Here is a 26,449-nt window from a genome sequence, read left to right on the forward strand (position 1 = left end):
CAAGTGAAAATGCCTTTCATCGGTTCTCATGATTAATTCAACCATTACTTGTTTTTCTTCAATAGCGTCCATGATGTTTATTCTCACATTGCAATCAAAGAAAACTAATTCTATGGTTTGACTTGTCTTTTGAACAAACCGCCCCAAATTATTAAGACAAGATGATGATACTAAAATGCAAATACAGATAGTGTATATTGGCTTTTTAATTCCACACTGAAGTGCTTCCAGCCACAAGGGTTCTGTCATTACTGTACATTTACACACTACTCAATCTAAGAGGAGGCTTTTTGCGTCTGCAGCACGGCTGGGAGGGGTAATCCCGGGCGGCACGTGTCACTGTGGATGGGGTAAACCTGAGGACCATCACTGACCCGTTTAGTCTTATGACATGAAAAGCACAACAGAACACACACGCATTGTTTGTCCACAGTGTAACACACAAACAGTCAGAACAAAACAGAACACAGAAAGCAACAATTCAAACACACACTTTTATCATCTTTGTCGTCCTTACACAAGAAATGACATGCAGTCAGAGTATTACACATTCTGTTTCTCATGTCCCCCCCGCCTTCACTGCCACACACTCATTCAGCCACCCACGTAATATCACTTGACATGCCACTCAAGGTCGCTCGATGATTCCAGCTCTGCTCATGCCCTCTGTTCTTGCCATTAGGCTGCTCCCATTTCCTATCTCACCCCTGGGGCCATTGTCTATAACATACATTAGAAGCTTTCGCTTCCAGAGGGACGACAGGGCCATTAAATGAACAGCCAATGACAGACAAAGTGGCACCTCCCCATTAGCTGTGTTGCCTCCCAGAGATTTTGGAAGACAACTTAACGAAAGTTGTTATTGCCTCACAAAGCCTTGGGAAACGATACATGCCAATCACTGAGGATACATTTGCTCCCTGTGTTAATAGTAATTTCCTAGATACATACGGTCAAACACTGGGTGTTTATCTCATTATGAGGGGGACCTGTTGATATTCTGTGTGTAACTATGTCTTCTTTGCAAAGGTTAGCTTCCTGAGGTCATTCACGCAGTCACATGACTGGATAAGATGCAGCAAAAGGGGGCTGCAGGTTGGGACTGAAACCTGCGCTGCTGTGGTAAGGATTCAGCCAGGTGAGATACTGGGGCACCAGTATGAAAAATACTGTATAATAAATCATAATCAAGGTGCACATAATCTAGTTTACTTAGGTCACGTTCAGTCCAAAACTAACTTTTCTTAGACATGGTCTGGGAATTTGAAAAGGTGCATCAATTTTGGGGATGAAAAGATCTCTGTAATATCTGGATCGATAAATCTGTATCGATCCAGCTGTTCTGTGACTTAATGATGACTCTAAATTAAACATGTTTGAAAAACAGAGGAAAATCTGGCTTGCTGGCCCAACCGCAATCAAGTAAATGATAGCCCAATGTACTGAGGAAGTATTGGTTTCAGCATCCCTCCTCACTCACTCACTCACTCACTCAGCGTCCATCAGTGGTTAGCCTATTTTTGTGATATTGTAATGCATGAACTGTGCACAGCAAGAATCAACAAAGCAAAGTCCTTAACGTGATGATGTCTGCGTCTCAGGAAGCAGAGCTCCAGTAGTAAAATGTGAGGTGTGGAGTTTGAATAGAGACTGTGGGGTGGCTAAGATATGGGTGGAAGAGGGGAAGGGACTGTTCACACCATTGGATGACTGCTCTGTATCAATAATGTACCTATATTGAATGAATGCTGAATGTATCAGTGTGGGCATGCTGCTAAAAGTGAGTGTGAGAAGACTGCATGTGATCCAGGAAGTTTCAGGATTACATCCATGTGTCTGAAGGCCTATCAAATCCAAAAATAGTGCATAGCGAGGCACGATTTCCCAATTGTCTCAGTGATTGCAAGATAAACAATAGCACTGTGCTGTTCGTGTTACAAGGAACGAGTGCACGTAAGCGGCCTGTTGTCGGATGGCGCTGCGCTGTATTTTGGCAAAAGTTGAGTGAAGTTACTCCTTTTGAAGGCCTGCTGTGCAAGTGAAGGGGTCCCAGCCTCTGCTGTTTGTTTTTTTTTTGACATAGTGCTTATGTCGATCTGAATGTAGCTCTCAGACTCACACCGAGGTGTGTCTGTCAGTCATGGATAAACTGCACAGTGAGACAGAAAGGAAGCAGTTCAAATTCAGCGAGAAGGATCCTGTGCACCACATGAGCATGCTTACCCTTAATCTACGTCCATACACGGTGACCTGTCCACGGGCCTGCTCCTTCCTCTGTCTCCACTCCACCAGGTTAAGACCGTTGTCGATTGCCAGGGTTACATTCCTCTTGCTGACTGTGGGGATGACCGTGCCGGCCAGCAGGTGGGGCTCGGTGTGCAAAGACACCTCCATACCATTGGCCAACACTAGCCGCAGTGAGCCATCCAGACCAATGAAATAGCTGTTCCGAACTTGATCTGAAGATGTAGAGGGGGCATAGGGGAAAACGATTATGATTAAGATTAGAAGAAGAGAAACAATCAGAGCTTCTTGTAGCTGATGTAAGAGGACTAAATCTAATATTCATCTCAGCGAGGCACAAACATAATGACCTAAAATGGCTGCTCAGCAAAAAGAAAGCCTTTAGCAGCAGTATTTAACTGAAGCCCTGCGATAATGTTGGGGCTGTGACAACAAAGATCAATAGTGAGAGGTTTCACAGCGCCAGTAAAGTAAAGTTTTACAGCTGTTGCAGCAGCCTCGAGGATATGGGGGGAATGAAAACTATCAAAGCTGGTAGCTTGCCTGTGGCCACAGAGAAGGCAGGAGGGTGAACACACACACACACACACACACACACACACACACACACACGCCCGTTCACAAGGGGATAAATCTGAGCCTGTCTGTTACAGTCCCTAGGTGATGACAGCCTGTGTTCCAGCTCCAGACCAGTGACTAATGTTTCCACCGAGCATTTCATGTACATTCATCAGAGAATGCCTCCTTCTTGCCTCCTGTCAGTCGGCTGACAGGGACCAGTATGAATATTATTCTCATTAAGAACAGTAGAAAATTAATGGCTTGTCAAACATTACATTAATTAGTTGACTTCATTTAACAGAAAAAAAAATCAAAACATACACCGTAGTTTTCTCACGTTAACGTGTGTTGATGATTTCTTTATTTCGTACAGAGAACAACCCTAAAGATCCCGTTTTAAAGATGTTCTTCATTTACACAGCGAGTGCCACAGGATGTGTTGTGTTGCTGAGACAAGAGAAATGGACAGAGGAGGCAGGGCTGACCTTGCACTGGCCTTTACCTCTCTCCATCATACAGACACTTCAGGGGATGACCAAAGGCCTCTGGGGCTGAGCCTACCAAAAAGGCCTCTGAGGCCAGAGGAGGCTGGAAATATTGCTGAATTGGAAAGTTCATGCTAATGCGTGCATACAGTTCATACAGCAGCCTCGCACTGACGTTCTGAAACACTGTACAGTAATCTGATAACTGAAAATGATGGTGAGACGCACAGCTCCATTACTGCTTTTGTTTTAAGCGATTACAAATGAGCACGTTTTACGAATAAAAACGTCGCACTACGTGTCTGCGATACACAATATGTCCACATTATTTACATATGCATACAGTATCTGTTTTCATGACTTTATTTCATTGTTTTTTATTATTTTTTACTTTTTTATCTGACTTGTGTATTCGGTACTTGATATTTGATATCTGTTATTAACACAAACACAACAGATGACCACACAGAAAGCTTGAAGGTGGTGCATTCGTGTGTTATGCGATCGCCCACTCGCAAGCTTACAAAGCAGACAATAGTGAATTAATTAACAGCAGAGCTCCTGGCGCCGCTCTTCTCACAAGCAGATGTCTAAGACAAGGTCACACTGCGGAGGTGACCAGTCCACTGAGCAACAGCAAGAAACCAGAGATTATCATCTTCTGTTTCAGACACTGTTTTGTAGCGACTCAGTAAGGCCAGAGGGTGGAGGACACGTCCAGGTCTGGGGTGTGTCTGTGGATGTGCGAGGGGGTTCGGGAGGCAAAAGAAAAAATTGAAGTAGGTCCAGAAAGTTCAAAGCTATCAACGGGATAATCGATGAAGCAATTGGTCGGGTACTAAACAGGATATCAGAATTTTGGATGTGCAAGACAAATCAGGTGGACAAAGTCACAACATCAAGTCCGCCCTCTGCCTTTATCTCCCTCACTAAATGTCCTAAACCTTGCGGATCTCATAGAGCCACCAGAATTGTGTTTTATAAATTATGTTTCCTGACAGAAAGTCAATAGATGCTTCCGTTCTCCAAATTGGACGTGAACTACACATTTTTATTAAAACAACAGAGGAGGACCAACAAATAACACAGTGGGTAAGCTCCGCATTGCAACAATGGCTTAGTTATTTAGGATAATCCACAGATTTCATTGGAACTACCTTCTGAGCCAGTCATAGTCAAACTGTCGCTCAGCCCACATGGCGACAGCCCACATTAGTCCTTCAGGCTGAATCCAACCAGGCCTCGCCAAAAGTCTCTGAGTCACTTATCGTCTGATCCTTTTCCTGACGCTGGTTTGCCTTGTCATTCTACACAAATCTCTACAACAGCTTACAGAACCAGAAGGACAGATAAACCTCTTTTCCACCACAAGATGAGGATTCTGACATTTTCTGACATTCTTTGTGATTTTCATAATTTGTCACTGCTGCACGGGCGTCTCATGTGGCAACAGAGTTGTTCACGGATAGCAAAACAGTGAACTAAACGCGATTCCTGAAGGCAAGGTCTCATCAAAGAGGTGTCCATGGATATACTTACACATTATAACAAATAAAAATAAGAGTGGGCAAAATGTAGTGCTGGAAGATCCTCTTTTAAATATTAACAGTAACCTTTACTTCAGGTTTTTGTTATTGAAGCAAAGTTAAATCATTACACTGTCACATGCTCCACTTGTGAGCTATAGTAAAAGACACTCACCCTGCATGAGTGTGTAGAAGGTGCCAGAGGCTGACAGGTTGGTGGTGACGGTGATCTCCTCTTTGTTGGAGCCCTCTGTCTGGATGCGGACTGAGCTGTCGGCGTCTGTACGGTAGCTGCTCACTCGACCCGTAGGGTAAGTGACGTTAGTCAGACGCCCGTAACTGTCATACCTACAAAGAAAGACACTGATATGAACCAAGGCAAGGAGGGTATATGTCATCTGAGAATGTGTAAAAGAGTAACTAGAGCAGAATCCTAAACAGTGCTGTGGCATGAACATTTTAAAGAGAGATTTGTCAAATCATAAGGATGCAATCACAATCATAAATGCAGGTCAGGTATGCATAAATGCATGTAGGTACATAAATGTGACTAATGTCGTCTCAGATTCACTGTGATTATGAGTTGCTGTCTGGGATAAACTGTTGTAGTGATAATTACGAGTAGGAATTGGGAGTTTTTTTTGGGTTGAGTCCGATATTTCCCTCTTGGTGTCACAAATTGTGCAAATGTGTCAACACAGGCAGTAAACACAGCGGCAAATCCATCGATGTTGGCAGCCCGGGGTAATAAAACTAAAAACTATCAGCTTTAATCACCGCACAGGCAACCATCAAAACAACTTGGACAAAAAGTGCGATGTTGGCTTCATGAAATGAAAGAGCGTGCACCAGTGAGCTAAACAAGTTTGGACTCTTCTAGCTCCTCCAATAGGACGTGAATATGGATGGTTCTCTTTGTAAGCACACAATAGATTTTAAAAAAACAACAACTGACAAGGAAAAACTGTCATGGCCCGACAAAGACGACAAAGCTCACACCTTTTCCACATTTGGAAAACTGCTTATTAGCTTAAAAGATTAGTGATATCACATAATCTCATTATACAGTCTGTGAAATAGGAGCGCTGAGGTGCGACTCCTCGGAGAGATGCAGCGTCTCCCCGGCCTACAAATCAGTCAGTTCATCACATTGAGGAACATGAGTGGCCAGATTGTTTCATTTCTTTCAGAGAGCGCATCAGCATAGAACAATTTGAAATCTTTCAGATTGCCAGTGTTCCAGAATGGGAGTGAGCGAACGGCGCATTACTTAGAATGAAGACTTTTATCTGCGCGCTGAATACAGATTGGAAAGCCCTCTTCAATGTTGCTGCCTGCCATAATAAAGCCTCTAATAAATGAGATGGCGGGTGCTGGTTTACGGATATTTCCTCAGCGCTGCCATCTCAAATATCCAATATGGAAAGGAAGAGTGGGAGAGGAATCATCTCCCAGAGATAAATGTTATCTGATCTCAACTGTACTAGGGACTGGGATTCACAGATGCATTTCAACCCAAGTATTTCACTTCAGGAAATACTAAGTAGCAGAGTAATTTATATCTAAAGCATTTGATTTCTTTTGATACCGCTCGTATTTTATCAGCAAGATTGCCCCTCGTGTTCATCCTAGAATAAAAGTTTTTGCAGCGAAGGCATTAGAAGTTACACGCTATCTACACTGTACTGCTTTTAACTGTTCAATTCACCGAACGAGTTGAATAAGCTGTTTGCCTTCACCTCTGTCCACAAGACTGAAATCTCATTCTGGAGTGACGCTGCATGCCCCAGCTTGATCACTGACCCAAACTCTCTCCGTCTCAATTAAAGCCTCGAGCTAGAGCCATGCCTCAGGCTTCACCGCTGAGCTCTAATGGCTCTTGCCCGCTTCAACTCAGCTGCCTATTAGCTTGCTTTCTCTGGACAAGAGGGGCATGCGGGGGCAGGGTGCTCAGCAGAAGGAGAGGACTGCTTTTCCCCCTGAATGGCAAAAAGTCCATTCGGATCGCATCACCTCTGTGTCACATGCTAGCTCCATGACCTTTCACGCTGGGGTCCAACAACAGGCCGGACACATCGTATCAGCGTCCCCTCCAGCATACCTAACCTCAGTTTTATGAGTTATTCTCATATTTTTGCTGCCTGAGAACTTGACTTGAATTCATGTGACTGTTGACTGGAGATATAAATGCAGCAGCCATGCCACCGCTTCTGCTTCATTAACGGTTCTTTTACATGATTTAGTTGATGTATTAAATCAACCGAATAAGATCTGCTTGCACCCAGTGGCTAAAATACATTTGTTACTAAGTGGAATAAGATAATAAACAATACAATAAAGAATTACTTGGCTGTTCATTCGAGGATACGAGAACGATTAGGCATCCTCCAGAATGCTACATGATTTAATAGATTTACAGTAACCCTTGAGCATAAGCACTTATCAGTACATTAAAACATTAGAAGGTTACCAAAACATCTGCGTATACACTAAATGTCAGAGCAGATGATACTGCCAAGGGTCAAAACAGAAGGACCATATAGCAAAGTCTTCTGCACTTAAATCAGTGCTTTGTTTTTGTTTCTGCATCATCCAAATTGATTTTAATCCACAGGCTATAGGACGCATTGTGCATTAACACAAGCATGCATTAATTAATATGGGTAAAGCCGCTTTGTTGAGCGGAGATAAATGGAGGCTCCTTTTCAATTCTGATGGCAGCAAATTATGTTTCTGACCCTCAGGTGCTGGAGTAACCTTCAAAGCTAATTATTCAAGAAAAACAACAAACGCTCTTTACGGAGTCTAAACGAAACACGGATGATGTGACTTGCTTGTTGGTAATTATGAAGTCATTGTTTGATTTGACAAAGAAAAACAATAAATAGAATCATTTATTTTAATAATTTTATCCTTCATATATGTAACCTGTATGTACTACAGGTTGAAACACTAATATTTAATATTTATGATACAACCATATTATTTTGTCCTTTTAAAATACTCTGTTGTTTAATAAATGATTACAGCTGTTTGTTATTTAAAAGAAGAAAATTAGGTAATGATTTTTTTGTGTAACAAGTGATGAGTTTTATCAGTAAGCAGTTCATTCCACTGGAAATCAATTTGATTGTTTTATGTTTGCATACGTTGTTACTCGAGCTGATGATGACTGAATGCACATTAACAATGATGAAATTCTGTAGTATGTACACACGCCACAGTATCCTGATTTCTTACGTGACATTATTTAATAATACATCATTAAAAACATCCTGAAAATGCTGCACTATGTTCTGGATTTTCAAGTATAGGTGAGACGTTTCTGTCAGTGGTGCTTTAAAATCTCCCTCTTTCCTTTACATAATAGGTAGTAGACTATTGTTAATCCTGATGTTGCTATAACAACAGCCACTTTACAGAAAGTCAAAGAGAAATAATTCAGAATTCCAACCACCCACTGGATTTGTTGAAGCCGTAGGCAATTCACGCTACCTTGAGAAATGCCCGTGCAACCGTCTCAGGTGACGACCGAATCAAACACAGGTGATAAACGTCCGCTCAGATTAAACAGAGCATCTGATTATTATGTGTCAGAGTGTTATATTCCTCCAGCGAGGTGTAACAGATGTCTGACCAGCCAATCTGCTTAATCACACTTTTTTGGGAATGACATCCAGTTAACACAGTATCCCTTGGTACACTGTATTAACCTAAGGGACAGATTGCTCTGCAGAAGTTACAAGAACATGAAATCCTGCAGCATGTTGGAGTGTTTTCAATTGTTCCTCCACAATGTGTGGTTTGCCTCAATCAATTATTACCTCTGGCTATTCTATTATGCTTATGTTGCCAGGTATGTCACAGTCCTACAGGTAAAATGTGCTTTCCAGCAGATATATGTTGTTCCTGTACCTCACAACTCTGAACAAGTGATGGTCTACAGTCTGTAACTGCAAGCAAGGGTGCAGATGAGTAACATATCATGCAGTAATCCTATTTGGTGTGATAACAGCAAATAGGATTATACTCTCTTTATTATACTTCAACAGGTATTCTGAGTGACATAGACATCAGGGTATAAGAAGGTGTGCCAAAATACTAAACTCAGATGTCACAGATATCTTCAACTCTAAAGATTTAAGATTTAGTGCTACCAGAAATACAGAGCTTCCATTTTGGATCTTCCAGAAATTATTTGAATATTGTACATTGGAGAAAAGAGATTTAACAGATCTATTTAGTTGCTCTCTGGGGCAAAGTGGTAATCTATAATAAGCTCAACTGGAATCTAGACTCTAGGTGTTTGGAAACTGTTTCTTAATATTACTTACTCAAAGAAGGTTGTCCATCCATTTTCATTCGTCTTCGTTGCTAGAAGTCCAGAGCTTCCGTGGTAGGTCATTACAGCTAGTTCTTGACCCTGGGCACCAACAGTTTTAAGGGCGCTGTTGGTGCCAATGGTGAACCAGAATGTCTGTCCATCGGGGACCATCAACCACAGAGGCAATCCTGTCGTGTCCCGTCGGATGATCACTGTGTTTTTGTTTTTATCGGTGATGGTGCTCAGATCTCCTGATCCTGTGTAGGTCAGATTGTACAGGTGGTCTCCCGTAGTCAGGCTTTGTGTGAAAATGTGGCTGCCGTTAGAATCAAACAGGTAGAGTTCATCATTAATGGGAGAGGACACCTCATACATGCTGAGGGGATTCAGATAGGGCTTGTTTTTGCGCACATAGCGGATACGAATGTTACCCAGATCTGCAATATAAAGCTCTCCATCTGGACACACTGCCAAAGAAGAGGGCGCATTGAGCTTGGCATCTTTGGCATAGCCTTCATCTCCAGAGTAACAATCACAGTTGGCATCGTTCTTGCAGTCACAGCCACTCGGTGCCCCTGCAACCAGGGATATCTCTCCATTGGTGGACACCTGTCGTACTCTGTTTATTTTCTTTTCATCCGACTCAGCGATGTACAAAACGCCATTGTGGGACACAGCTAGGGCATTGGCGGACTCTAGTGTGGCATGGATGGCCACTTTGCTCATGAGGAAATGGTCAATCCCAGGCACTTGGCAATGCATGGGCCGGCCTGCTACAATACGGACTTGATGGTTTTCTGAAATCTGGAGTACTACATTGTTGTCCAGGACGTACAGGGAGTTGTCCATGGGACTCACCGCCAGGTCTGTGGGCCACTCAAGCCGCACCTAAGAGAGGAAAAAACAGACCAAGAATACAGCCTCAGGTCACAAAAAAACAGACCACATTCTTATTGATCCACACACTTTTCACTTTATCAGAGGAAAACAGTCCCTCAAGGGAAGAATCATTGAAAACGGCTCTCAAAAAAAGATATGCTGCTGTGAAAAAGGTGGGCTATCTCATAGCCTACTCTAGAAGCAAAAGCATTTTTTTGAACGATTTATTATCTGATAAGGAGGAAAATAGCAGCTGGTGTACCGTTAAAAGGGGAAACGCAAAAAAAAACCATGATTTTTTTTAAGATCAAAGATAAAAACAATAGTGGAGAGGAAGGGCAGAATGAGGAGAGATCATTCAAATGATCAGATTAACTGAAAAAAAGCACAGCGCAATTGATCATGAGAAGTCTGGACACCTAAGGACTGAGCTTCTGCGTGCTTCACCTCTACCGAGTCACTGTTTTTCCTTGCTTTGGGTTATTAATTTTGTAATGACAAGAGATCACATGAGTCCTTGAAAAAGAAACTGGAGCACACTTACCGAATGAAAGCCTAGCCTGCCTCTGGCCTCCTAAATTATGACTTATTGTTCTGCTAACAATGTATCAGCCTTTTAACAAATTGGAATGATTGGATTCATCCAATTTACTGGTCTCCCTCTCACTTAGGATCCCAGGGGGATCTCTTAGGAACATAATATGAAGTGCCATATTTCAATAGAAGCCTTGGAGCACCAACAAAGGAGACTGATTAAAACCTGGGCCAAAATACAAAGACAGGTTCAGGTTTTAGGCAACCTATTATACGAGAGCTGCCTTAGCATTGTTTTGGATACTTTGTCCTACAACTGGGGAAATGGGAAGGTGAATGAATCCACGTAGCTGTTACCATGGTTGACTAATTTGTCATAATGACCTGGAAATGAAAATTACACAAACTTTTATCACTAGAACCGAGAACAAAAAAAAATAAAAAATCCCCCCAAGCATCAGGTCGTGTATTTTAACATGACATAAATTACAGTGTTACCTTGACCACTATTTCATCCACTGGAATTATGTTTTTAAAAAGAAATTTGTATGCTTAGGTGAGTCAAGTGGGTAATAAGCTAAAAGAAACAGGAATAAATGTGGGAAAAGGTCTTTTGACGTGTTACTCAGCATTAGCAGCAGGTTGCGACCATATTATTTACCTGCTATCGGTGATGAACTTTCTAATTTAAAGGGCAATGCTGACAGAATAATGAATATAACACTGATAGGGGACTCTGTGGAGATGATTACTTAGATGTTTCTACACTCTTGGCATTGGTTATGTTCTTGAATCCCAGACAAGCAGAGCACTTGTCCACCTTTGATTGAACAGATTTGTGCATCAGCACGCAGCTCACATCCCATAAACCGAAGAGGTTTATACGGTATAATAGGACATATCTTGGGCCACATACAACAAACAGGAGACAAACAGGGGTGGATACATGTCGTCTCTCAGTGAGCAGAAAATGCATTTACTTGGGGAATGAAGGGGAGACTTTCAATTTCTTAAAACCTATTTCTTGTCAACACTGGTGGTTAAATATTTCATGAGCCAGAGTGTGGAGCGGCTCGGGGGAGCTGCCTGTAAGGAGGTTTTCACGCCACTCTGACTGATGAGGGGATATTTCCCGAGCTGCTGTCCCATATGCTGTAACCCGATCATACCATCCCCTTTAGACAGCAGGGCAGCTGTCAGAAGGTGCCCGCCTGACGCAGCCTCCACTAGCAAAGAGCCCAGAATGCGCTCATCAGCCAAGGAAGCGAGCCACGGCTTTTCAAGAACCCAACACATAAGTATTTTTAAATGTATTTGAAGAACCATTATGTCACTTCCATTAGCAATCCCTTAACTCTTTGCTCGTGCCAGCATGATGCATGGGAGTAGGATGTCATCATTTGAAGTCCCTCTCAGATTTGAATTGAATGTCACAGTCAGAGCCTTGATAAAGATTTCTGGAACTCCTTTTGAAATATGTTCAAGTCATCTTGTTTTAATACGTGGTTTTCCTTTAAGTTTCTCTAAGTTTAGGTTTGAACTCAGCAGAGACTCAGAGAAGATTTTCAGGACTTGAAAAAGAAAAAGGAACAGATTTCTGAAACACCAAGGACTTAAGGCCTTGGTGTAAACAAATTAATGCATTCTTACGAGGTCAAACTCCAGCCCTTTTGCAGGATAATAAAAAGTTATATATATAAAAAAAAGGGAAAGGTTACAGCGCGGGAATTAAGAGTGAATTTTGCTGCAGTACGCTCACTGCACAGATGGCATGGCAAGACAACAATGACCTCATCAGAGGAGAAAGAGAAATTTGACATTATTTTCTGCCTGGAACAGGTGAGGTACAGCAAAAGTAATGACCACTGTGATGAGCTTTCTCCAGAGAAACTCTGGTCTTAAAGTGAGGGATTGGGGAGTGTTTGAAGTAGGAAGCAATGTGCCCTGGATGAATTTTTAATGGATGCTTTTTACTGTCTGAGTGTCTCTGGTAGTGCTTGTGCGATTTGTCATCGTTGTAGAGCTGCAGTCAGTCTGCTCGTGTCCTCACTGCTGTGGATCTGGGGTGGTGAGCATCTATAGGTGACTGTGTGTGTGTGTGTGTGTGTGTGTGTGCATGGGAGGAGGGAGGGTAAGGGAGCAGCAAACACGGGTCATGAGGGCGATGGAGTTCCCCCGGGGCTGGAAATGGGCAGCTGGAGGCTTTGCTTCCTCCACTGAATACATCATTTCAGCACAAAAAAAGCTTCTCTCCACTGGCATCAGAGGCCCCCTCAGGACCTGTTTGCTAGTCGTACTTGATAACATACACGATGGGCCAAGTAACAAGCTAGTGCATGCACATGAAGCAGACATCAATCAAACTTTATCATTAAAGCTCTTTTCATGGGAGTGAAACTAAAACAATTATAGATCCTGCAGACAACACGCCCAACGCAATAATTGCATTATAAATTATCAGGAGTCACGGAGTAAAAATCCTAATTTGTTGTCTAAATTTAACGTGTGCTCTTGAATTATTAATTTGTGTTTTTGATTTAATAATCATGTACATTTATTACTTATTTCGAGCTCTGTCTCTTTCTCAGACAAAGCCACGGTGCCACCACTTTATAAAAAAAGGGTACAGTAGCAGTTGCCGTTAACTAGGTTGCCTCCTCGTGCAGGGCAATGTCAGAACATCAGGCTTTTTTTTGTCAAATTCCAGCTCCAAGACAAAAGACACATTTTGCTATACTTTCATTGGAGGAGGTGCGCACACACACACAGAGCGCTCTCTAAAATTACAAAACACCTTCAGGTAGCATCTAAATAAACAGGTATTACAAAAGCTCCAGCTCTTTAGCTGCTGAGGGGCTTGAACACCTCAATATTTTTCCACTGCATCCCATTTTTTGAAATGCAGTATATTAAACCAGATGATGTTTTGGCCTAAAACAACCATCTGACTGTCTGTCATACATTAAAATCAATTACATAATGCTGAGTTGCATGTACAAACAGTTAAATATTAAAATGCATGTTAATACTGTTGGTTCAGGGCTTACTGAAGACAGAAAGTGGTGAAGTGTTTGCAGCATGCACTGTTATTGCACTGTTATAAGGCGTGTTGCCTTATACAGGGTTCCCACACCTTTTTCATGAACAAATTCAAGCACTTTTCAAGCACCTTCAAGCACCAGTTTTTCAATTTTTCCAGCACCTTTAAATAGGTAGCCTACTAGTTGTGATTGCCATGATGGTCATGGGAAGCGCAGCGGTGCCACTGTATGGCATAATAATATGGGTCTAATTAGCATTATTTCATATGGTGGTAGATTGACTGTTTTGATTTTTAACTAATTGTGAATTGGCTTGTATTCTCAGCTTGTGAGCGGTGTATTTCTTGGCAGAACACCAAGCGAGTATGATAACTGAGTTCTGCATGTAAAGGCATCGGATCAAGCGCGTAGCCGCTTAGGAAACATTTTTGTTTTCTCTTGGTTTATTGAGATAGACATCACACAAATTTCAAGCATTTTCAAGCACTTCACAAAAAATTCAAGCATTTTCACAACCTTGAAAACACTGAATTGAAATTCAAGCATTTTCAAGGAATTCAAGCACCCGTGGGAACCCTGCTTATATGAATTAGCTCAGATGATATTATAACCTAATACAGTCTGATGTCAGATATCTTAGCATCATTTAATAATCTTAACTGATGCTTGAATTACACAGGCTTGTGATACTTAGAGTTAAGTAGGGTGCAGTTACTAAGTGTGTATTTAAGAGGTAACATTATTGTGTTCAGTGTGTCTTTGTCCAGTTGACAGGTGCACATTCAAAACAGCAAAGGATGGCGAAGGTATAAATGAAAATGCTGGAGTGGACGCCCACTTTTCGCAAAACACTCTTAAATAATACTGATTTTTAAGTGAGAAACCATCTCATCCACCAAGACTGCATCTTCTCAGAGTAGTTATAGTGACTGACAGGTCCGGGGGTCCCAGGATCAGCACCTTGGACAGACAGATGAATTATGATGCACTCCTAAAGACGGAGGCTGCTGGACTTGACTGCTGATCTATTGATAGTTTACCATGAAAACTTTATCACAACTGAACATTATGTGTCAGTGACGGTTTCAGCTCATTGTAGGCCTATTATCCAGAAGCAGATAAAGTCACTTTAATCTGAAGTCAAAAATAAAAACACAATAACGATAAATGGGTCACCTTGAAATCAGCACAACTATTTAAGATAAATTCATTTCTCCATTTGCATATGTATAACAGAAATTTCATTTTACTATGTTAGGAAGGCACCAGGAGTTTTTTTTGGGGGGATAGATTCATCTCAAACTTTAAAAATGAATCATCATATAAACTGATTATGCAGGCAGGTTAACCAGGTGTGTTTTGGAGCAGCAGCTGGAAGCTCAGAGGGAACTGTTTCCTCTGGATAGCTGAGCCAGAGAGTACCGGACAACATCAAAAAACAAGTTAATCACTGTCAGTAAACAGTATAAGTCATTGCTCACCAGCGCACAGTGAGGCAGACAGCTGTAGGCTGTGTGGCACGCGCTCTCATGCTGCGCCACCTGTAAGCTCTGGTTTCATGCACATGGTGACACATGTAAACGCAGCTCTCCGTTCGTGTTGGGATCAGCCCATTGACTGAAGAAAACATGCGTGCAGAGCTGATCATATTAATAATATTTCAGACCGGCCACAGTCAACATTTTTCATTTCGCTGATCAGTGGAACATGTTGTTGAATGTGTGATATGCAGAGTTTGGACTTTAACCAAATAACGATCTGATGGAGCTCTGGGCTCATCCTGAAGATGGCTGTTTCATTGCATGTAGTTATGATGAGATAATCTTGTACAGCTCATCTGTCTGATGCGTGGAACAGTGCAAAATGTCATTTACCACAAGATCATAGCAGGTCCTGTCACTGACGGAATAATTAATAACTATAAATAATTAAAGAGGGTACACTGCTTTATCTTTGTGCATAAAAATGTCCGTTCTTAATTTGGAGATGCTTGTATTGTTCCCGTTGCTGTGTAAAGGTTACAGGTATTTCATAATTAACATAAACACATGGATTATTCAGTGATTTTTTTTTGAGCATACATAAAACATGTTTAGTGATTTAGGGAACTATTTGGGTTGAAAATTATAATGTCAGGAAAAACCAGCCATGCGAATGCAAAAAGTCTGTGTCGTCACCTCTAAAGGGTCATCGCTGAGCTAGAGACTGATGTGACCTCCGTCCAGTGTCCTTGCCTGGGGGATGTGTCCTGTCTGGTACATATGTGTGTGTACATGTGTTTGCGTGCACCAGTGAACATGTGTGCATGCATTGAGAGCCAGTGAGGTCATAGGTTATCCTCATCACTCCCCTACAGCTATAGGTCAAAGGCCCGTTTGCACTTGGGGCTGTGTAGCCACTTGACACAGACATAAAAACTCCCTGGACAACAGTGCAGGATTACACTGGTTTCAGCATAGCTCTGTTTATTCATATTCCTGCAAGTTTCCCCAGTCTAGACGCTTTAACTGCTCAGTTTTCATTATTTTTCTTTTTTGTTTTGTTTGTTTATTTGCTTATTAACCATGAAATTATTAAAATTTGTATAATTCACTACAGCTGTGTTTAGGGCTGTTTTCCCAAATCCATAACCAATGAAATCCATCTCAGCAAATTCAGAACAGCCTTGGTTTGATGAATTCAACATCCTCCTCTCAGATCACAGAGATGGATTTTAGATAGACAAAATGTAGATATTACAATAAACACATGTAACTCAAATATGCCAGCAGCTGCCTCTAGGTTAATCACACTTGATCTGGTTTCTATTCTATTCTCTTCTAGTCTTTATTGTATTTTGTATTTTTTTTATTCATATTGTGTTATTTTGTTTTTTGCTGCATAGCAAACTTTCTCTTTTTGAGTAATATTTCTATTTCAGTCATCAGCCTCGATTCCAGACAAATAACAGGTTCTGAAACTTTACTGACATGGGCTTAAGTCAACACAGGAAAACAGTATTCTGTCTGAAAAGTGCAGAGTGAAAGCAGGGTCTCAACAGAATACTAAATGCCTGTAGGCGTATTGCCTTTCTCTACCTTAGTATCCGTTGCAAGTCCTGTGAATCTAAAAACCGGCATCATGCAGCCAGTAAACAAATGTGGATCAAAACTAGACCAAGGACCACTAGATCCAGGCTAAGAGCTCCCAGCTACAGAAAGAAAAGCTCACATGGGGATGACCAGGGTTATTCAAGGAGACTTGGGTATGTTGAGAGACAGGAAGACGCATGCCGGCTGCCCAGGTCAGAGAGGTCATACCTGAGAGATGTCCATCACAGCATCACAGCTGAGAGGTCGGGCAGAGGTCAGGTCATTGAAGCCCAGAAGCGTAGAGATGATACCATTCTGATCAATCCTGCGAATCATGGTCCCATCCACAAAAAAGATTACGCCGTACTTATCCACCGTAATACCTGCAGAGAAAGAGGGAAATAGCCATCAGTTATTTTCTTTATCTGTGACTTAATGTGAGGACAGAGCGCCACTAAATGACAATTAAGCTCTATTCACTGCAATAAAAATTAAAGACTAATCATGGCAATGAAAACTAATGTGAAGATTGATTTTTTAAATCAATAATGGAAAACAATAGAAACATCAAAATAAATGAAGAGCACTATATGTATCGATTAAATCACAACAGAAATCTCATCAATGCAGTCTCTTTCTCTAATGCTCTGAGCCTGAAACAAAAAAGCAACTGAGAATACTAAGTTTGCAGATATCTGTATTTTTATATTACTTCAGGGTCTGTCAAACAATATTTAAGCAGCGATGAACACGTAGTCGTCCACTAATCAGAAGATCGGCGGTTCGATCTCCTCCAGTCTGCATGTCGAGGTATCCTTGGGCAAGATACTGAACCCCAAATTGCTCCCGAAGGCTGTGCCATCGGTGTGTGAATGCGTATGAATGGTTAGCTCCTCAAACTGACGAGCAGTTGGCACCTTGCATGGCAGCCAATGCCATCAGTGTACGAATGTGTGTGAACGGGTGAATGAGATACGTATTGTAAAGCGCTTTGAGTGGTCGGAAGACTAGAAAGGCGCTATGTAAGTACAGTCCATTTACCATTTCACATTTCACTAATGCACCATCCAAGTATGGAAGCAACGAGAAAAATAAGACCTCTGCAAACCTGGAGAGGCAGGATGTAAAAAAATAAACTTTAAGCTTCAAAATAACTGAAGCTGATAAGCTACATGTATGTAGTTAGTGATGGAGGTAAGAGAAGGGATTTTAATGCATGACAACAAGAGAGTATTGATCTAGCTCCTGGACTTCTATCTTCAATTATCCAGCAATCTAATCTACTTGCAAAGAAAAGAGGAAGCACGACCCTACACATTACATTGATTATAATAACATCCATACAGTACCTCTCGGGTTAGTGAGAGTGGCCTCAATGGCCTTTCCTCCATCCCCACATCGAGTGTCATCATATGGGAGACACTGGTCACCAGTGCCCGCCACCAGTTCCAGATTCTTGGCCACATCTTTCACAACATTCAGCGACTTCACCTTGAACACCTTCCTGCTGCTGGTGTCCGAAAGGTACACGGCGCCATTCACTGGACTGGTGGCCAGGTAGTATTTATGAGCGGGGCTGTTGCTGAGAGAAAGGAACAGAAAGGAAGAAGCCCAAGTCAATAAAGCTGGAAGGGCTACAGTGCTTTCAATAAGAAACATTGTGTAATACAATTAAAATGGATTCAAAAGCCATTTAGAGAGTCAATTGGGCACAATTACAGTTTAAACCAAGGACATGGAAAAAGAAAAATAGAACGAGATTAAACATGGCAAAATAGAATGAGATTAAACGTGACATAATGGTGGAGCTTAGAACTGATCTACAATACAGTCGGCTTGGTTAGAAATCCCTGTCGTCAAAAGAGAGTGGAAACTCCACTTGTCTAATATACGTGTAGTAAAGTAGTAGACATATATGAAAAAAACTGTATAGATACAGACGTATGGTTTCTTTCACTTTACTGAGATATTTGTAATGCTGGAGGGATCCACACTTAGGAAGATAAATAGAAACCAGGGTCTAGTGGGACTCAGACAGTGGGGTACATTGGATCCTTTGACAGAAATCCTAATTACTCCCTGACCCAAGAAATCTCTATAATATCATCTGAAAACAGCAATATAAAACCACAGTGTCTATACAGTAGTAGCAGGCTGGTTAATGCTCGAAAAAGTACAAACAATATGTTTTCCGTTTCCCTTGGTAATCTTTCCACAGACATACAAATGCATAGCTGAAGCAGCAATCGAAAGACACTCTGCATCCATCAACCGGAGACTCTCGCGCAGAAAAAATATATCCTATTATACTTCCAACCAAGTCAACAAAGTAATCCTTCACATCCGCAGGAGGTGCCCAACCTGACAGACAGACAATAGAATCAAATATAACCAATCCTGCTGTGGCGGGACGTGTGCAAGCTTTTGGCATACTCGAGACAGGATAGGTGTCAGGAAACACCAGATGACTAGACAACTTGGTAGTAGTACAAATGAAGTGACAGAGTGGACTGTTCCCATTGAAAGTCTGCGGCTGCTTATAATAAACACATGATCGTCTGCAGTAAAATCAAACGATGACAGATTGTAACGAACCAGACCGAAGCCCAATGGCACTATATACTACTCGATGGCAGACACTATAGGCAGGACCGATCTCGAGAAGTGGCAGATTTGACTGACAGATCTGACAGACTTGTCTGTGCTCCCATAAATACAGCACATGGCACAGATGGTACTTGAACAAGAGGCCCCTTCCTCTACAGCCGACCGATCCCTTTCAATTAGTTCTATTAGTTGATCGTAAGATCATTTATCAACAACAGTTTGTCTCATCTATTAACCCAATAAATCTTTTAAACTTTTATCGAGCAAATGTGCAAAACGTTTGTTGGTTTCAGCTTCACAAATGTGATCATTTGCTTTATTTTCCTGCTGAAAATAGACTCAAGTTATTGAAAATGAAGCATCTTAGTTTTTGGAATATTTGTCAGACAAAACAAGGAATTTGTAATGAGCCTAACAGTGCAGTGGTTAGCACCAACTTTAAGATGACCAGGGTTATCGTGGCAGGGTACAGCACAATTCTGCCAGACCTGATAAGCATTATGGAGAAACCTGTCAGCAGGACATCATTCAAAGTGGATTAAGACAGAATTTCAACTATAACCTTGAGGCCTCTTTTAGGGCTTATGGTCGGGCTTGACAGCGCCAAAGCTTATATTTTTATAATACAACAAGAAGAAAGACCAGTGGGGTCTGTGGAATTGTCAACTCCAGGACATAATTTTAAATGACAATTGACCTTCAATGAATCAGTGGTGACAGGACACTGCAGAAAACCTCGGGCGCACATGTCACAAGTCAGCCTACTGACCGAGTTGACTGATATTTTGATCTACAGTATATTCCAGGTACAGCTTAGAAAAAACAACTGCTGTCTCCGAGTAGGTCAGTTGCAAGCTTCAATAAGTGGATTTCACTTTGCATTCTATCTCCCATGTGCAATCAGCTGATACCTTATCAGCTCTCAGTTGCATGTAGAACAGTGTTGGTCCCCCACTGTGTGTGTTCGAAACTATGAGGCGTTGTTCCCTGACCTTGGGCTATGGCCACATACTCCATCTATATTCACTGACAACATCTAGTTTGTAGAAGATAATTGGATTTTGCTGCATGCTGGCACGGCAATGGAACGAGCGTGGTTGGAGTGGATGGGGACATCCTTAGTAGGGGGTCAATGAACACACTATAGTGAGATCACCCACCTCCCAATCCTGACGCGAGCTCGCACATGAACAGGAGGCAGCCACCCATTTTATACAGACACATGCTGTGTTTTGATGGAGAAAGCACCTCTTAATATGCAAATGTATTTGTGGAGTATCGAGCCCAAAAGGACAGAGCTTTGACATTTATTTCGTTTTTTTAAGTTAGTGTGCGTACGCATGTTAACATTTTTGTTCCACACAAAGACATTTGAGATATTAGGACTGAGAAAAGACAGAGAGACAGAAAAAAAGCAATAGAGAGCTTTTGTGTTGTTTTAGTAATGTGGTCATTCTGGAAAATAGAGGCCAGAGACCGGCCATCATTTTGGCTTTTCATCCCCAGTTTGACTACATGTTCCCAGCTGAAGTCATGACCCTCTGATAGAAAATCGATCAATAGCCCTTTGCCTGAGACGTGGTATCTAAAGACAGTACACAGAGATTTCCCTCACCGCCACCTGCCAAGGAAAATCTCTGTATCTTTAAAAAAAATATTTTTTGGATGTTAAGCCACTTCTTATTAGGCGACATGAATAAAACATTTATAAAACATCATCTAAGGTTGTTCTATTGACACTGTCAGAGGCGTTTATTTGATTGCATATACGTTATAATGTTGATATAATAATTACATCTCATTTACTTTCAATTCAAAAGTATCATAAATACAGTCTCCTAGTGACTATAGAACTGCTTAACACCTCTCTGACACTGTCAAGAAAACTGAAAATAATGTGTTGGATATCTTGCAGTATGGTTATGTTAGATTGCAATGGATGGAACAAGGTGTACCTAATACACCTGGTTCAATATCTCACTCTGAAATATTGAGATTCTTTGACAAATATCAAGTTACAACCATTCTAATTAAAGAAATCTATTTAAAAAAGCATTCAACTAGATCACTCAATACTTCAAACATGTTTTGGGGGTAACAATATCAATTGTGGTATATTGGACAATGTAATTTGAGCTCCGCTGTCAATCCGCATATAGATGCAAACAAAGCAATGAATCCAGAGATAGAAGGAAACTCAGGAGACGTAGTTAAACCAGTAAATCCACAGCTTTATGAAGATGAAAATTATGCCGGCAGTCGGTCTTAAGATATAATCTTCTAGCTGCTCGCATGTGCATGTCTGAAATGGGCTTAAAAGGTCACTTCAACATCAAATTACTTGGACTGTATCCCTTTCTTTATTAATTTAAGCAAATGCTGTATTTCTTACCTATGCCTGAAGTCTTTATTTCTGTTTGCCAAAAGCAGCAGGAAATGAAAGAGGGAGAGAAGGGAGGAAATGTTAGTTGTTAGTAGATAGAATAAAAAAGAAAAAACCCCAGTTGTTAGTGGACAGAAATAATTAGAAGAGAATCATGACAAAACATTATTTTTCTTATCTACACCAACCTGTCTTTGCTGACATTAACACATGAAATTAATCTTGTCCTATAACTTCTGTTAAGACCTCATTACATCCTCTTCAGCCCATATCAGGGCCAAACACCAGCTGATACAGGTGGATGAGAGAGGCAGGACCATCAATCCTGGGCCTTTAGGGCATTTTTGTCTATCTCAATCGACCTCAGTGGTTTATGACCTGTGTGCAAGCTCGTCTGAGCTCATGGTCCTGAGCGAATGTTAGTAGGCTACTCGTCCGTTACCTGAGCTCCAGGACGCTGGTGACGTTCCCAGTGGTGAAAATCCTCCTCACGTAGTTGAAGTCGCCCACGTACAGACTTCCATCTGAGCCACAGGCTAGAGCCACAGGGGCCAGCAGCTTGTTTCCGTCAGCCAGGCCGTTACAGCTGGGGCAGGAGATGCTGCGCCTGCGCCCGTTCCCCATCACGCTGCCGATTACAGGAGGCTGCTGGGAGATGAAGACGTTCTCCCCATTGCCCATGTGAAGAATACCTGATGAGGTCAAAGGAGATAAACAAGTAACACCTGCAACCTGTTTAGGATGAGCAGAGTTTGAAGACCGGCTCTAATTTCCTGAAATTTGATGTGAACAAAAATGGAACGGTGTGGTCAACCAGAGGTTTGGGCTTAAACAACAGGCAGGTAAAACAGCTTCTCTAATCTTCACTGACAGCAGACTGTTTTCTAGCAGGCAAGGAAGTGAATATATAAAAAATTGCAAAAAAAACGCATCACACACCACGCCTCCAAAATCATTGGTCTCCCCACCCCTAATCTCTCAGACCTCAACAATGCAGCCATTGCACGCAGAGCTCTCAGTGTAGCGCACGACCCCGGACACCCCCTCAACTCATCATTCATACTGCTACCATCGCGACGCAGATACAGGACCCTGACCTGCAGAACGTGCTCGCTATGGCAGGAGCTTTCTACCCTCTGCTATATATTTATATTTATATTAATTTATATATTCTTGTTGCTATGTCGCGGTGTCTCAACATATCTTGTATTTATGCATGTATATATGTATGAAGGGCACGTACAGGCTGTGGAAACAAATTTCCTATAAAGGACAATAAAGTATCTATCTATCTATCTATCTATCTATCTATCTATCTATCTATCTATCTTGCAGGAAATCTTATTCATGCAGTTGTATACTAACTGCATGAATCTGAAATGTGTTTTTATTATAAGTTACTCGACTCTACTTTTTACCACAGTGATTGATTACAAAATTTGCACCCAGTTAGTCATATTAAGGTATGTTTACAGGCATATATTAATCCCACTTCTGCAAACTATTCATCCAATTCACATCATTGCATTTGCTTCACTGCTAATCCCGTTGGCGCAACATAAATTCTCATTTGATTATACAGATGAAATACAGTTTGCAGCTTTGCTGAAATAAAAATGTTGTTATATCTTTGAAGGACCCAGGACCAAATAACATTCCAGTCTGGTGAGTAGTGTGCGTGCAGGGCTGTATAAATTTGTTTGCAAATTCCATGTCAGAAGATTTAAACAATTAATTAAGATGCCCATGCTGCTTGACGTGTGCGTAATAATGTGAAGTGCACTTAAGTGGTGAGCAAAAGGATTAAAATGGGAACTAGTGGTTCCAGGTTCGCCGAATGCAATATCAAATTATTAGATGACAATTTTAAGAGAGAGTGGAAGTCAACACAGATATGAATTTGATGTGGGTTTGGCACCTCTGCCAACTGAAGCCCTGAAAATGGCTCTGTGTGCCTGTGTTTGCAGTAAGAGGGGGTCTTAGCGGATGGAAACACAGGCACCATTTCATGCCAAGATGTGGACCAAAAAGCCCTTGGCACAAATCGAATCTCTTGGAGCTAGAAAATTACCACACAGGCACAGCCACACAAAAAATTGACTTGCCCTGATTAAAGATGGTATTGTGCTCGCCTTTCTACCTCCACCGACTCTGAGCATGAACAAAAAATAGAGCCGTACAGTTTATATGCAGGCATTCAGGCATGCGTCCACACAAACATGCACAGTATGTTTCTATTAGCCTGCCTATATATTCTTGGAAAATGTTCAAATATGTTAATGTAAAGATGCTTCTCCGTCCAAATCAATGTAATCATATTTGAAATTCAGCATCTGCGTGTCTGTGGTAGTTTTTCCTGCATCTGATGGTGCTTGGTGACCTGAGTTCTTTGAGCAGCACAACATTTGGTCTATCAGAAAAAGATCAGCCAAGCATTCCCCTTCCTGGGATGTGATTTAATCTTGAGGGCTGCTGCTGCTGGGAGTAGCAGACTGACAGCAATTAAATTAGGGATGATTCTAAAAATGCTGGGCATGAACAAGACATGGAGGTGCCAAAGGGGAGGTTTGGGTAGAGGAACTGGCAGAGGTGGTAGTGAGGGGACAAGGTGCAGCTCTCTCCGTCCTCCGGACTGCACACTCAGACTCAGCAAGTCTCAGCAGGTTTAGTGTGACAGATCAAAGTGACACCTTCCTGAGCATTTTTCATGTAAGTATGCCCCATCTCCTCTGATGAGCCCTTTCAGCCACAAACAGACTGTGAAGCCGAGCTAGTGACAGGCGCTGCCCAAAAGTTTTTCCCTCTTCCTTCCTACTCCTGCCTTTCAGGAGTAATTTGCTGGCAATAAGAAAATTGACCCCCCTCACCTAAAAATGGACAGCGGTAATAAAAAAAAGTCAGATCTATCTGAAGCTATGTGACACCGCTGAATTGAAAAAGCCTCAAAATGTTGCAGGCAGGGAAGACAATTCAGTGTTGCACTAAAAGCATCATCTAAAGCACTGGTTGGACACGGTGGTACTTATCTGCACTCTTGGGCACATTCAGAATGAAATGTATAAGATGTGATGAGGAGCAGCTTACTAAAGATTTACAACACAACCATGTTTCTATCTTAAAAAACTAATTTGATTACTGAGTTGAATAAGATTTAATTTAATTTAAAAAATACTTTGGTAGAGATGCTTGTAAATTAAATTAAAAAGTTGTTTTGAGATTTGTGATCTGCACTCTGTTGTCTTCTTTTTTCCATCACTGACACAAATCTTAAAACAACTACAGTGGCACACGGGTCTTTTTATCTCACTATGATAATATAAAAAATTACAATGGAATAAAAAAATGTGTTAAAATTTAAGATTTCTTGTGATACAAATCTGTGAAAAAAAATATCTATCTTTATCTTTTGAGTAGGCGTTTCAATGAATGAATGAAGGGCTGAAAAACAGGGTTTAAGAGCTGACTCACCGCTCTGGATATTCAAAGCATGGTGCTTGTCTATAGTCCATCCTCCCAGTTTGGAGGCAGTGGTTTCATAGCCCTGCAGAACAGCAGTCCTCTTCTCCCAGAGAATAAGGTCTGGACATGATTCATACTCAAAACCAACAGATACTAAAGAAAGACGCAAAGATAAAACTGGAATTAGTGAACCACAAACACAATGTGCATTATTTGCAATATATACTTGATCACTTACCAAAAGCTTCAGACAAGCCATAGACCTTCTGGCTGTAGACATCAGCCTTGTCCCACACAAAGTCATACGAGAGGTTTGGAGATGCTGGAAACCACTTTCTGAACAGTCTGCCCTCCACAGCCACCATGAGGTGAACCTTCATTAAGTTGAAAGGGATTGTGGAATGGGTGAGGGTCACCCTCAATATTGACTTGTAACCTGGGGTCCTGCTGCTTAAATAGCCGAGTTTCATATCAGTCCCCGGTATAGGCACTTCCTCCTGCAGAGACTGTGGACAACAAATAAAGCTTATTAATGACAGACAGCACGCATAAATCCTCAAACCAGCTGACAGGAATTGTAAATATTAAAAAGATTAGAATTCTTTTTTCTTCAGTGTTTATGGGAGGATCAATAACATGCCTCTGCGTGTCCTTTAATTCACGCCGATTATCAATTTGTCATCCCTTTGGTCAGTGGCCACAATAAATTCTGTCACATATTTTTCATAGCCTTGCCTCTAACCATATATGGACCCCTGGGAAAATTGGAAACATCAATTAAAGACCAGTTGTATTCATGTGTTACGGGGAATTCAATGAAGGATTTCTTCATTATGTAATCCGCTGAGTATATTTCATAATTGATTTAATAATAGCAAGCCCTTCATTAGGACAACAGTCTTTCCTGCAATCCATATGACAGTGCCGTCAAAGGAGTGCCCTTGGGCTCTGTGCTTGCACAGTCTGATAATATATGGAGTAATAAAAGTTAGTTTAGCTAGAGACAACAGCAGCCTTAGGAAATTTCCACTGTGCTCAGACCTGTAACCTCTTGACGATACGACATTGTACGGTGTTCACAACTAGGATCAAGGGTCGACACCGCTGGTCTGGTTGACCAACTCCTCTGTGCTCTAATTGCGTCACCTCTTGTGGCCTGTCTTCACATCGGAACAAGACGTAAAGTAACAATTAAAACAGCTACTCAAAGTGACATTGATCAGAGGACGCGTCACTTACAGCACGATGTGTCTCTTTTTTAATGTTCACAGAGCGTAGCCATGCTCGGCTAATTGATCAGAATTCTGTTTTATAAGGACAAGTGTAAAGTAGATG

At 41.5% G+C, this 26,449-nt stretch overlaps 1 protein-coding gene across 12 annotated transcripts in view; it reads right to left on the reverse strand.

Moving 5' to 3' along the window:
- The window catches only part of tenm4 (teneurin transmembrane protein 4), a 193,466-nt gene that overhangs the window by 13,199 nt on the left and 153,818 nt on the right, over positions 1-26,449 (reverse strand). For 9 of the 12 annotated variants that reach the window (XM_027280597.1, XM_027280605.1, XM_027280604.1 and 6 more), the window contains 9 exons: positions 25,353-25,620; positions 25,124-25,267; positions 22,098-22,347; positions 21,665-21,685; positions 18,015-18,247; positions 16,894-17,048; positions 9,151-10,028; positions 4,992-5,164; positions 2,224-2,459 (listed from right to left, as the gene is read on the reverse strand). In XM_027280597.1, coding sequence (XP_027136398.1) covers positions 2,224-2,459; positions 4,992-5,164; positions 9,151-10,028; positions 16,894-17,048; positions 18,015-18,247; positions 21,665-21,685; positions 22,098-22,347; positions 25,124-25,267; positions 25,353-25,620 — 2,358 coding nt within the window. The remainder of the gene's footprint in view (positions 1-2,223; positions 2,460-4,991; positions 5,165-9,150; positions 10,029-16,893; positions 17,049-18,014; positions 18,248-21,664; positions 21,686-22,097; positions 22,348-25,123; positions 25,268-25,352; positions 25,621-26,449) is intronic. The other 3 variants (XM_027280601.1, XM_027280599.1, XM_019273017.2) reach the window with 1 other exon arrangement.

The sequence above is a fragment of the Larimichthys crocea genome, chromosome VII (genome assembly GCF_000972845.2).
Source record: "Larimichthys crocea isolate SSNF chromosome VII, L_crocea_2.0, whole genome shotgun sequence".
Lineage (NCBI taxonomy): Eukaryota > Metazoa > Chordata > Actinopteri > Sciaenidae > Larimichthys > Larimichthys crocea.